The following is a 12,451-nucleotide window of genomic DNA, read 5'->3' as shown; positions in this document are numbered from 1 at the left end:
TTTTCTGTATTCTTTACTTTTTAGTAAATACTACATTTTTTTTAACTTGTAAATATTCTTAACTGAATATCAAGCACATTCTAATAATAGCGTCATTACAGTACAACTTATGTATTTCTTGTGTAGGGTAAAAACTTATCAGACACTCGGCTCCTACATATATTGTGGGGAGGGAGACTCGTGCTTCAGTAAAAATAGTAAAACTGGTAAAAATAACGCGTGTGCCGGCTGTCGCTATAAAGTCGCTTAATTTACGCAAGGCGCGTCCTACAGCGACACTTATGCTCTTTATGCGTGTTGTCTTTGAACCAATAATTGCCCTGCAGCCGCTTGAAGGCCACATCCAACGCCAGTTCTGTCACATTCACTAATCAATTTTATTTTAATCACTCCAACTTGTCCCTTAAACTGATATAACGACATTTATAATCAAAATTGTCGTATAACCTCAGTATATAAATCTGTATTAATAATTACCAGTTGTACCTGTATAAAAACGATAACCACTTTTTATTACGCTATTAGACAATTTGAGACTAATAACTTAAGTACTTATATACTTCTAATGAGTAAGGAATACTCGTTATGTTTTAGCAGAATCAATATAAATTACTGTCATTAACATAAAGGTTTAACTATTTAATTATTGCGAGTTTCCGATTTTTAATTTTACCATTAGGTAATATTATAAATATAAAATTTTCATCTATGCGTATATAATAATAGCTTCTTCGTCTTGAGGTGCCATCTCCTACCGGAGGTCGGCTATCATTAGGGTTATCTGTAATTTGGACACAGCTGCACGGAACAAGGATCTTGTGCTCACGTTGAACCATGTCCGGAGATTCTTAAGCCATGAAGTACGCCTTCTTCCAGGTGGTCGCTTCTCCTGTATCTTCCCTTGCATAATTAGTAGGAGTAGGTCATATTTATCATTACGAATTATATGACCAAAGTACTGCAGTTTGCGTTTTTTGACAGTGCTCAAGACCTCTAATTTCTTATTCACCATCTGCAATACTCTTTCTTTGGACACTCTATCCCTCCACGATATTTTTAAAATTCTTTTGTAGACCCACATTTCAAAGGTTTCTAAGCTGGTATGTATAATATATATATATATATATATATATATATATATATATAATAACTTCATTTCACAATCGGGTGTCTAGGTGCGCGGATGGTATTATTTTTTTTTGTTCAATATTTTTACTCCCTAGCACAAACACGTAGTTTTTCGTCTTCCTAACCTTCATATTATTTTATTTTCAACTTTATCACTTAAAGTATAATAAATTAAGATGTTTATGAACAGTTACATTTTTTAACTGTTGGTTACACACATTTTAAAAGTGATTCTACTTCTCGCTCATATTGGTATTTCTTAATACCTATTTGCGATTTCATGTCTGGACTTCGCATTACATTAATACATTGTATGAAATATAATGGGTATTTCAACATTTTAACAGCTTCAATTATACTGTCTGACCTTACTTCGTTAAGTTTCACGCACGAAGTTTACTTTTTGGAATTAAGTAAGTCTAGGTTACTACTTTTTGTTCCTTTCCAAGTTATATTATTCATCCCATGTATACAGTACTTAATTAAATCTAGGGTTGGCTTAAGAATTTTAAAACAAAAATTTTCGAAGTACAAGAGAAGTACTACTACATAATAATATCTCAATTTAGCTTCCAAGATGCAGTGAGAGCCGAACGGTAGCCGGTTATAAAAAAGTGCTTATGTGGCGCTGGGCGGCTAAAAACGCAGGAAGGAACATAATGTAGTAGCAGCCATAAAAAGCGAATGCACTGCGTGCACGTGCAGCAGCAGGGCGGAGCGCAGACCGCGGGCGCGGGCGGGGTGGGGCGTGGGGTGTGTTTACCGCGCGGAGGGGCGGCTGTCGCATGGTACGCGCCGCGCCGCTGCCAGTGTTGTGGTAGGTCACATAGAGCGCGCCCGCACTGCGTCCGATCATCATTCACAATCGAGACTCCGCGCCAACCGAACATGTCATCAACTCTTCGCAATCAATAACTTTTATTAAATCACTCGTTCATTAACAAATCTATCTAAAGTGCTAATACTATTCAAAAGGACTCTCGAAGCCAGTGCAGATAAATGCATTTACCGTGAAGCCGATGTGAAATGGCCTTATCGCTGCAATCGACGCAAAATTCCAGAGGTTCGTGTCAGTTTCTGGTATAGCGCTTCGCTGTCTCTGCGGTCCGCTGAATCTGAAGAAAGTGCATGCGTGTAAAAGTTTCAAAAGTTAGCGCCGCGCCATGCGTGTAGCGAGCGCCGCGATTGGCCGCCGGCAGCGAGCGTCCCGCACACATGTTTATTTGCATTCGGAGCTTTGCAGATTCAGTGAACCGTAGGCGGCAGCGAGCGTGTAGCGGCGTGCTACGACTTCGCGAGATCGCGCGGCGCGTAGCATGCAATAACGAATTTTGATATAGATTACAGTGATTGGTAATGGATAAAACAAAATTTTAATTAACTTGACATAGACATGCAAAAAAATTACACACACATGCAAAGAAAAAAATAACCACGTAAGTTTATTTGCATTAATTTGTCTTGTAAACTACTGTAAAGCTTTTAGACCAATAAATTAACATTTGTATTTTTTGTAGTTTTAAGTAATATATCGAGTCTTATCTTTTTGTTGATAACAGAGCCGTAATTGAAGAATAATATTACTAATTTTGACGTTCGTAAACAAACAAAAGATTTTCAACGGATTTTATTTTACATCATGCATGTGTGATATGAACAAATTCATAAAGATCTATTTCATTCTTCATTGAAAATGAAGAGTAGCATGTCAGCAAATAAATACCATTTACAATCCAAAATATTTTATTTTATTTATATCGATGTGTTATACATTTTAAACAAAGTTTTAATTGTGGAATTCACACAACAACTGTGTAATATTTCTTTTTAATTCATAATATAATAGCAACTTATTAAATTGTTATTGTTGTTTGTTAATTTAATATAAGCTTTTGAATACGGAATGAACTGATGACTTAAAATTACGTGTGCATTACCGGGTGGTAAAATTTAATTTCGGCTGCAAATGTTTATAATAAGTTGTATGTAATTATAGTAGTACTGACATGGTTTTTAAATAGGCCCTGGCGAAAAGAATCCAAGATAGAGATCTTACTACGTAGACATGTAGCTCTCACAGTTAACGGCACCAGGATCTTCAAAATGTTCTAATTTTTTAAATTGTTGTAATCTCAATAGATTAAATTAAATAAAAATTACACTTGATACCAATGTATCAAGTGTAATTATTATTAATACCTATATTATTTCTCTTTCTGTTTAATTATAACTCAAATTAAATTATGTATAAATTCAGTAATTTGTTGTATATATTTTATTTCGTAGTTAGATTCTTCATAAATTTACTTTGCCCCAAGTTAAACAAATTACGGAGTTTCTCATTGGTCAGAGTGAGGGTCAGACTGGTCTGACCACTTCAGTAACAAATAAAGCATTATAATAATGAAATGACGTTCATATTGAGAAACCATGATGCGTACTCGTATGTTCTCTCAAAACACGTTTCTAATGCCTTGGTATGTAACGAATGACCTATACAAAGTGTAAAATCACTAAAGAATCACAACCTTTAAAATAAGAACATTCAACACGTGTCGCAAAGTGCGCACTTCCAAGGCAAAGGAATTTATCTGTCAAACTTGTAATATATTAGGAGCCAATCATGGAAGCCTCACATGTTCAGCCCGTGTACGTTAACCCTACACCGAAACCGTAGCAGTAACCAGTAGCTAGAACAATCTGTGCGTACCTCGAGTTTACGCTACGGTCGTGGCCGCCCGGCCTGCCTTGAGTTTAATCTTATTACAATGGAAAATTAGGACATCGCGGTTAACCTGTTTTACGGGCATAACATCTTCAGGTGGTGTTTTAGAAAAACAGTTCTTTAATTTTCATTAAAAACACCTTTTTCTTCCTAGCATACTTATTATCAAGAAAAATATAACTTAGATGAAACAAAGTACTTTCCACAAACAAGGATATCTTAAAAACGAAATAATTTTTTTTAGCGTATCTTAAAAGTTTAGTGTTAAGGTACAACATTTTTCGTAAATGATTTTTACGAGACTTTTAAAGACTTAGACTTTTAAACTTTACTATCAGAAAAAGTATTATTAGCCCATAAACGTTAAAATACAGGAACTAAACCGCATACTCTCAACAATAAGGATGTCGTTGTCGCTTATCGGCAAACCCTTGCGTAATAATGAGTTATGGAGTGGCGGCCGCGGGCGAGTCCATAAACACATTCACTATAGGTTATTGACAAATATTTATGGCGTATAAAGAGGGGATAATTATAACTCTTTAGCACATAAAAAGCGAGAGCGGAAGGGTGCGCCGCTGTAAAAATTTATCACCTATATTGTCACCCGGCGGCCAATAAAATGACACATTATGTTACTAGCTTAGTGTTATGCGTGGCTATGCTTTATGTTTTTTTTTCTATTACTATTAAGAAGATGGATATTACTATAGGCACAACATTGAATACTGACACGTCCAACACCTTCTTTTTATAATAGATTAATAGTAAAATTTTTAATCTACAAACATGGAGTTTGAATCAAAAATTTCTTCTCATATTGCCAACACTTTTCCGTATAACGTTATAAAACACCTTTTAAGTTACATTACAAAAAAAAATGTACAAGAGTTTGTTTCGAAAAAGGTTAAATTAAATCATGTAAACCGTTTTACCAAACATCGGGTAAAAAGATGTACTGTCCTGCCACTCCACATTGAACACGTAAGAAAATATATTCCCTTAGTCGCTTACTACCCAATATACGATTAGGTTACAAACATAGCGATTCCTTTTAAATTACAAGCTTATTAACGAAAGCTATTAATATTATATTATTAATCGTATATATATTACTATTAACATATACATCATTAAGGTATACTTTCCCTTACTTACCTATACGATTTACCTAGCAATTATTATGGATTATATATCTTGATGATAAACTGTTGTTACAATGACGATAAAATAATTTTTAACATGGTTTCATAAAGATAAATAAATTGTATAAAATAATACATAGTATACTAGCAGTAGAGCTCCTTTGAAGGAGTTCGTCTAGGAAGTACTGGCACCTTATCTTTTTCTGCCGCCAAGCAGTAATGTCAGCATTACTGTGTTCCGGTTTTGAAGGGCAAGGGTGCTGGTGCAATTACAGGCACATAGGGCTTGTCAATTTATATGTCAGGGTAACGGGCACAGTGTCAGTGCCCCTCAGATCTTTGCGATTTAAAGCTCGTGAGTGGCACTGCAACTGTTATGGACAGGCGTGTAACTGACCGTCAGGCGCATGACTTGTTCGTCCCGTCACTTGATATTATAAAAAAACATACAAAATTATAAATACTAACTGGTACGGTTCTGAAAACAACGAAATTTATAACAAAAATCCGTCCTAAGGGAAAGCTTTAATACAGGCATCTGTCGATGTTAAATCTCGTCGTAGCCTGAAGGGCTGTATTTACTTGTTTAAACTTTTACATTAGGTCTGGTATTATAATTCTGAGCAGATCACGAGTACGGCTCACTGTTCGTCCTCGAAACGAGAGGAATGTTATTAAAAAGTTATGGGATAAGCCGGTACGTGCTGCTCGCGACGCCTCCCCTAATCACAAACTTTAAAATTATCTTAGACTACTTTTATAATATCATCCGCGCCCTCAATACTTAATTAAGTCCATTATGTCTCCGTAATATAATAATATAGCTACACAAATATATAATACAAATAACGAAATTGTTTCGTTTAGACAATTTAAGTTAAAAACAACAAAGATAAGAATAGGTAAAGAGGCCCAGAGGCACTCGCAGAAGGCAAAATATTATGCCTCCTTCAATTAAGCACGGCTGAGTCGAAGCGGGCCCGGAATTAATTCCGTGGCTAAGTAGATAATGTAGGAGCTTCCCTCCGCCGCCTCTTCACGCCTCGAGGAGAACTTTCAATTATGATTTTGTCTAATTTTAATTAAGTGCTCTCAAAAAGGCTTTTCTTCGTCGAAATTAATATTTGAATATAATTTGGGTGGAGCGGGCGGGCGGAGTTTGCCGCTGAAGGAATAATTAATTCCATTATATGGGTAAGTGGTTCGTCCCTCGGCCACCCGTGCCTCCCCGTGCACTGCCACCGTTACCACTATTGGCTAACACTCTTCTCGTCACTTTATTGCGTGTCAATTTAAACACAGTTACCAAATAAAAGTTTTGCGTCACCCATCAATCTAGAAATACTACCGGCGAAAATACAAACAAAGAAATGGAAACTAATTGGAAATAGAACTGAGCGGGTAAGGTTCGCGGTGGCAATTTGCGCAACAGGTCGGGGCGGAAGCGACCTGCAGTGGCGTGATTGCGACCAAATGTTTCCTCCACAGCGTCTGGCACGCACTTTTTGCTTTATTTTTTGCTTGTCTCTTGATAAGTACGCTATCGATAGGTTCCAAAACGTGTTTGTTTAGGCCGAAAGTAACCCATGGCGGAAATGATCGAAAGACTCTATCCGTTTTATTTTAAAATATGTGATGTAAATAAGTTGAAATTACTGCTTAATGTTAAACGTCTCAAATTGCGGAAAATCCGTTGATAAATTTAATATACGTAATTATTTTGGTGCAGGTGTCTCGGTAAGGCCGCTGTCAGCCATGCGTCAAGAGTCGCTACCGATGCTGGCGGAGCGGCTTCTGGCGACGCGCGCTGCCGCGCTGGTGGCGGGGCTGCCGGCTGAGCTGTACTCAGGCGCTCTGCTGGCTGCGTGGCCGCCGTCACCGCCTGCGCCACTCCTTCCGCCACCAGAAATGGAGCGTGCACGCAAACGCCGCCGGACTCCGAAGTTGGATGACCCGCCCGCGCCTCCTTCACCACCCTCTTCGGGTTCTTCGCCCGGAGCCGCTGATCCGCCACGAGATAAACTTTTCACATGTAAAGTGTGCTCCCGCTCATTCGGTTACAAGCACGTTCTACAAAATCATGAACGAACCCACACCGGGGAAAAACCATTCGAGTGTGGTGAATGCCACAAGCGATTCACGCGCGACCACCATCTCAAGACACATCTTCGTCTTCACACTGGGGAAAAGCCATACAGCTGCCCTCATTGCCCGCGGCACTTCGTTCAAGTCGCCAATCTACGCCGCCATTTACGCGTGCACACTGGCGAGCGGCCTTATGCGTGCTCGCGATGTCCAGCACGTTTTTCCGATTCTAACCAGTTGAAAGCACATGCTCTGGTGCACGAAGGAGATGCACCATTTGCATGTCGATGTGGGGCCCGGTTTCGTCGGCGACAGGCTGCAGCGCTTCATCGATGCGCTGGCACTGGCTGCGAGCCAGACACACCGAGCCCGCCAGCAGCGTCAGCGCCTGATTGGCGCTGGGACGAATGGCCTGAGCAGACCGAGCCCGAAGACCTGTCGCTGCCGCGAAGACCGGCCACGCCGGACTCGCCCACCGACCTGCGCGTACACTCCGCGTAGTGGGCGCGTATCACGCGCCGCTGAGCCGGTATACGAGTTCCTCCTGCGTAGACCCCGCGCACCCGACGACGTCTGCTGATGCCAGCACTCGCCCCTTCTCTCGCTCGAGCTCCTGGTTACACGACGACAACTACACGTTTGAAAATTCCAAATAAGTATTTCTTATGAAACAATATTTATTGCTCTACAAAATGTTGTCATCGCAACGGGCATCTTTATCGGTCTTCGTTTTTTGCGCTTCTCAGTAACACTATCGATGTAGTCCATTTAGGTAGTCATCTATTCAATTTTTTACATTTTGCATTTGCAACGTCCGCCATAAAAACACTTTTTGCTTAGTATTACTGTTTAAAACTTTATTGTACTGCCATTTGCATAATCTCGAAGTGTAAAGAAAAAACGCGACCTTTCTATTTCATTGTACTGCACATTGCAAAAACACAGTAATTGCACAAAAGATACTTGTTGATTTATTGGGTGGCCATTGTTTCGTGATATTAACTAAAAATGGGCCCGTTTTGGTTGAACGCATCGATCTAGAGCGTCCTCCTGCGCAGCGCCGACTACCACTGGCTACCGGAATGTGAACGAGTAAAAGGCCGCGACATTGGCTTATTATTTCAGCAACAAAAGCTAGTTCACAATCGGTAATTATTAAGTATTGATTTGCCAGCCAGTTCCGGTTCGCAGACAAAGCGCGACTATTGTGTACGCCCAGATCCGTTGCTACAACCGGTTGCTAATCACCCTTATTATCCTCAATTCTCATATCGAGCTTTTTTAAAATTTTACCCGTTTTATATTAATTTAACGCACTTTTCTATCGAAAAACCGATACCCATTTCGCATCATATGATATAGGGGATGCTTGTTCGGAACTATCGGAGCTAGTTGCCGGATTACGAGACAGCCCGAGCGGGCGGCGTGGTGGGCAGTGTGGAGCACAGCGCGCCGAGCGAGCGCTAAGCTTCTGTACATATTGCTGTTTCTATAAATTATTTATTATTTATCGATTAGTTTGTAGGAACTACTTCTTTTGCGGAATCTCATCATAATTAAAACGATTACTGTTCATAGTGTATGTACATATTTTTATGTATCATCTTACAAAGACCGTGTCGTGGACGATTGGGTACTGATACGAGTAGTCTAGTAGATACCCAACCATTTCATAGTGAGCTGTGAGATAATCAGAATTATTCTATGTAATGAAATTTCCATATTAGGTCATGTACACCTAGAATTTATAATCATACTTTTATAAATAGTATTAGGGTGTAGTCAGTCAACATCACTTCGGATATTGTATATAAGTTAGTCTCAACATGCAGTTTAATTCTTTGTGCACATGACCTACGAGTTGTTTAGATTAAGAAACCTTTAACCACTACAATGTGGTTGCAATTTGTTCTACGGGTATTAGTTTCCTACTAGATGTAGTATGTTTATTTTTGCGTTTTGATTTGATTTTAAACAATAATTGTTCTGAATGTTTAGCGCACATGATAAATGTATGTACGTATTTAATTATTACTACTAATTGTTGATTATTATTATTTTATTTTTTCCCCTTAGTCGTAAGTTTTCTTGGTAGTATCTTGATGTAAATTAAATTTAGGTAAACGTATGAGATATTTTTTCCAAAGAAATTATTGGTACAAAAATTGATGTGTACAAATTCGGTAGTAATTTTCGATTAGGATTCGTAATTTCATGTTGCAATGTTGTAATGTATATGGTAGTTAGCGTAAAGTTGAGAAGTTGGTGCCATTATCTACCTCACTAGACGACGGTGACAGCGCCAGGGTACAGAGCCAAAGTTCTTGGAATATTTTCTATTGTTTATCGCTGCTAAGATAATGTACAAAGCAACGATTGGATCATACCTGACGGTCTAACCATTTGAGACTGATTTTTATTCTATTGTTTCATTTAATCGCATTGTATACCAAACCTTTATCGTCGTATATACTGGTTTCCCATTACGTTTTGCGACATGCCTATTTAATGACTGGTCAGTAAAAATTTTTAGTATTTAATAAATGTGTAGTATCACATTATAGCCTTGATTTGCAATTTATTTGAGTTCCTATTTTCATTAATGATCATTAAAATTGTTTTAATGGAGAAATTTTGTTTATATTCATTAGTTAGTAAATGTATAATAGCTGTCCGTGCCATTACGTTTACGTTTACCAAATAATTTTATGTAATTTAGAACTAAAATGTGATGAGATAATATTTTTGAATTACACGAAAACTGCCGTTAACAAATCTACCTCATTGTGTAATACTTACAGGTGTTATTTATAACACATTTTTAAACAACTAACAATCCATTTTCGAGATATTGTACAAATTAATATAAGAATTATAGATGTGACATTAATATGGTACGATGAATATGATATGTATTTCTTTATCAATGTCCAGTACATTATTATTAAAATAAAGAGATGTTTGTTATTTATAACTGTTTGTTGTTTTATTTACCTTTAGTTTTCAAATTCAACGAAATTAATGCTCTTTTTACAATGACCAGATTACAACTTAGGGTGAGGCCAGACGATCGTAATTTTGTGAGTTGTGGTTGCGTTATTTGAGTTGCGTAATTTATGTTGCATTCGGTTTCATATAAAAGTCCGGTTTGTTCCACACGATGCCTCAAAATGAGTTGTCCGCCGACTCGCGCGCGTCATTACAACTGAATTTCAGTCGCACAGTGCAACGTGCTGGTGTGGGTGGAGAAAGGGGTGAGGGAAATGGTCGCTTTGGTATTGGATGCGCGTGAGTAGAAATGTTTCTTGTTCCATTACACCATATGACACAAACACTCCGTACAAACGTATAAAACTGAATAAAATACGTTCATCTGGCGCCTCAAACGAATTTCCGTCTGACGTAAACTACGCAACTCACAACTCACAAAATTACGCTCGTCTGGCCTCACCCTTACAGTCACTGTCAGTACAGTCAGACTGAGTTTAGATAATTTTGAAAATCTTTAGATAAAAATTTTTTATTCACGGTTGCATCAAACTATACTTTTCAATATTAAATACAAAATGTAAATAAAAGCTCAAATAACGACGTAAGGTACCAGTGAAAGGGTGTATACATTTCTTTAGTGTTTCACTTATTATCTAAAATGAATCACAAATGATTTTTGTTAAAAACACCATAAAGGTAATCAAGATAAACAAACATATCTGATAAAGATATCATTCCCAAGGGTTAACTGGCAGTAATGTACAGACATAATTTATCTAAGATCGGCAGTAAGTAATGAGTTGTCGCACCGACACACTTTGAAATCTCTCCCTCATATACACATACGACACATACTAATACAACTGCCCTTGGTTAGGGGTGATGTTTTAGAAACGTAGCGATTTCTATACATTTAAGTTGTTCCTCACTTTCCGCAATAATTAATGTACGTTATTCAGATGTTGTATTATCCGGTATAGTTTTATTAGTAATTGAGTTATAAACTTTGACATGACGGCTTTATATACTGTATATTCGTTAAAGGCGTATTTTTTTCATAATTTCCCTGCCGTAGTATTTTTCTCCCATTATAACAATAACCGATGACACAACGTGATAACGAACTGGTCTATAGGACACCTTGTAGCTAATAACCGTGTTCCCTCAAATGTTAGACACTTTTCATAAGCTAATAGTGCTTAATACAGGAATAATTCATAATTTGACCATATAACATAAATAAAACTGTATAACGCACCTTTTTTTTTAAACTTGAATAAAATACGTACCTACGTCAGATACGTACACAATGAGTAAAATTATTTTAAAGTATAATACGATAAGACTAAATTTCACCTTTATTGGATTTTGGAGACGTAAAAAAATATCAGTTAATAACTGTGTGTGTACCTAAGTCTGTCGGGTATTTGTCAATCTATGGGTGTAGGAAAAGAGAGATGCTATGATGTATACACATCCTTCATATGAATTCTAGAGTCATTCTCATCTTCTTATTGCGTTCCTAGAAAACGCCCTAACTTTTCCTGAATAATTTTAAGAGTTTTAAATGGCGTTTACTTCAGCACAAATATCTAAAGCACAAAATTTTCCGTCACTAACTATTCTCTTCCCACATTTGAAGACGTGAGAGACTACCCACTTTTCACGTCTAATGTCCAGGCTTATGCACACCCTGTCTCAAGGAGAATTCTTCTGAACTTTGCCGCGCACTTATTTTTGTAGTAATTCCTTATTATTGCACAATTTCACATCACAATTCAGAGAATATCTCATTGTTTCTGTATTTTGATGTGACAGATCTTTTATTTTATAGTCTAATCGTCCATAAAATATCTAATAATACACGACTGTAAGGTATAGAGACAAATGAAACCACAGGGCGTTGATGCAAGATAGATTTATTAAGTAAATTAGATGCATATTACAAATTATGATTGGTAAAATGACTCATAGACCTCACGACTTTTTGCATAAAAAGTGTTTTCGCTCCTAACCGGTCAGTTTTCGGCCTCTTATAAGTAAGAGAAAACAAACGAGCATTTACAGCTTACTTTAAATTTAGATGCCCGATTGTTAATTTCGAATTTATTCATTCACTTTTTAAATGGTCCCTGTATCAGTCGCCGTATGCGACCATAAACTAAATGCAAGTGCCAGTTTACCCGTGGTCTTACGTGAAGTTACGTTGGCGGGAGCGTCTTATCGCCTAATGCTTCGAGGTCCGAAGCCGCCTCATTATAATGCTCTACCTAACATCATACGGCTTTCTTTATGTGCTTATCGTGAGAAACGTAGAAACGTGTGTGTGTGTGTGTGTGTGTGTGTGTGTGTGTGTGTGTGTGTGTGTGTGTGTGTG

The 12,451-nt window shown here is 37.7% G+C and overlaps 1 protein-coding gene across 1 annotated transcript; it reads left to right on the top strand.

Annotated features, from left to right (window-relative positions):
* The first annotated feature begins 2,014 nt into the window (after nucleotides 1-2,014).
* On the top strand, nucleotides 2,015-8,092 carry LOC113235283 (protein krueppel-like). The gene is made up of 2 exons (XM_026470940.1): nucleotides 2,015-2,191; nucleotides 6,728-8,092. Exons 1-2 carry the CDS (start codon nucleotides 2,155-2,157, stop codon nucleotides 7,582-7,584), a joined length of 894 nt encoding a protein of 297 aa, XP_026326725.1. The 5' UTR covers nucleotides 2,015-2,154; the 3' UTR covers nucleotides 7,585-8,092.
* The last annotated feature ends 4,359 nt before the right edge of the window (nucleotides 8,093-12,451 follow it).

The sequence above is a fragment of the Hyposmocoma kahamanoa genome, unplaced genomic scaffold (genome assembly GCF_003589595.1).
Source record: "Hyposmocoma kahamanoa isolate Upper Pololo Valley unplaced genomic scaffold, ASM358959v1 87, whole genome shotgun sequence".
Taxonomy (NCBI): domain Eukaryota; kingdom Metazoa; phylum Arthropoda; class Insecta; order Lepidoptera; family Cosmopterigidae; genus Hyposmocoma; species Hyposmocoma kahamanoa.
The sequence above is the reverse complement of the archived record's forward strand: the minus strand, read 5'-3'. Positions and strand labels throughout refer to the sequence as shown.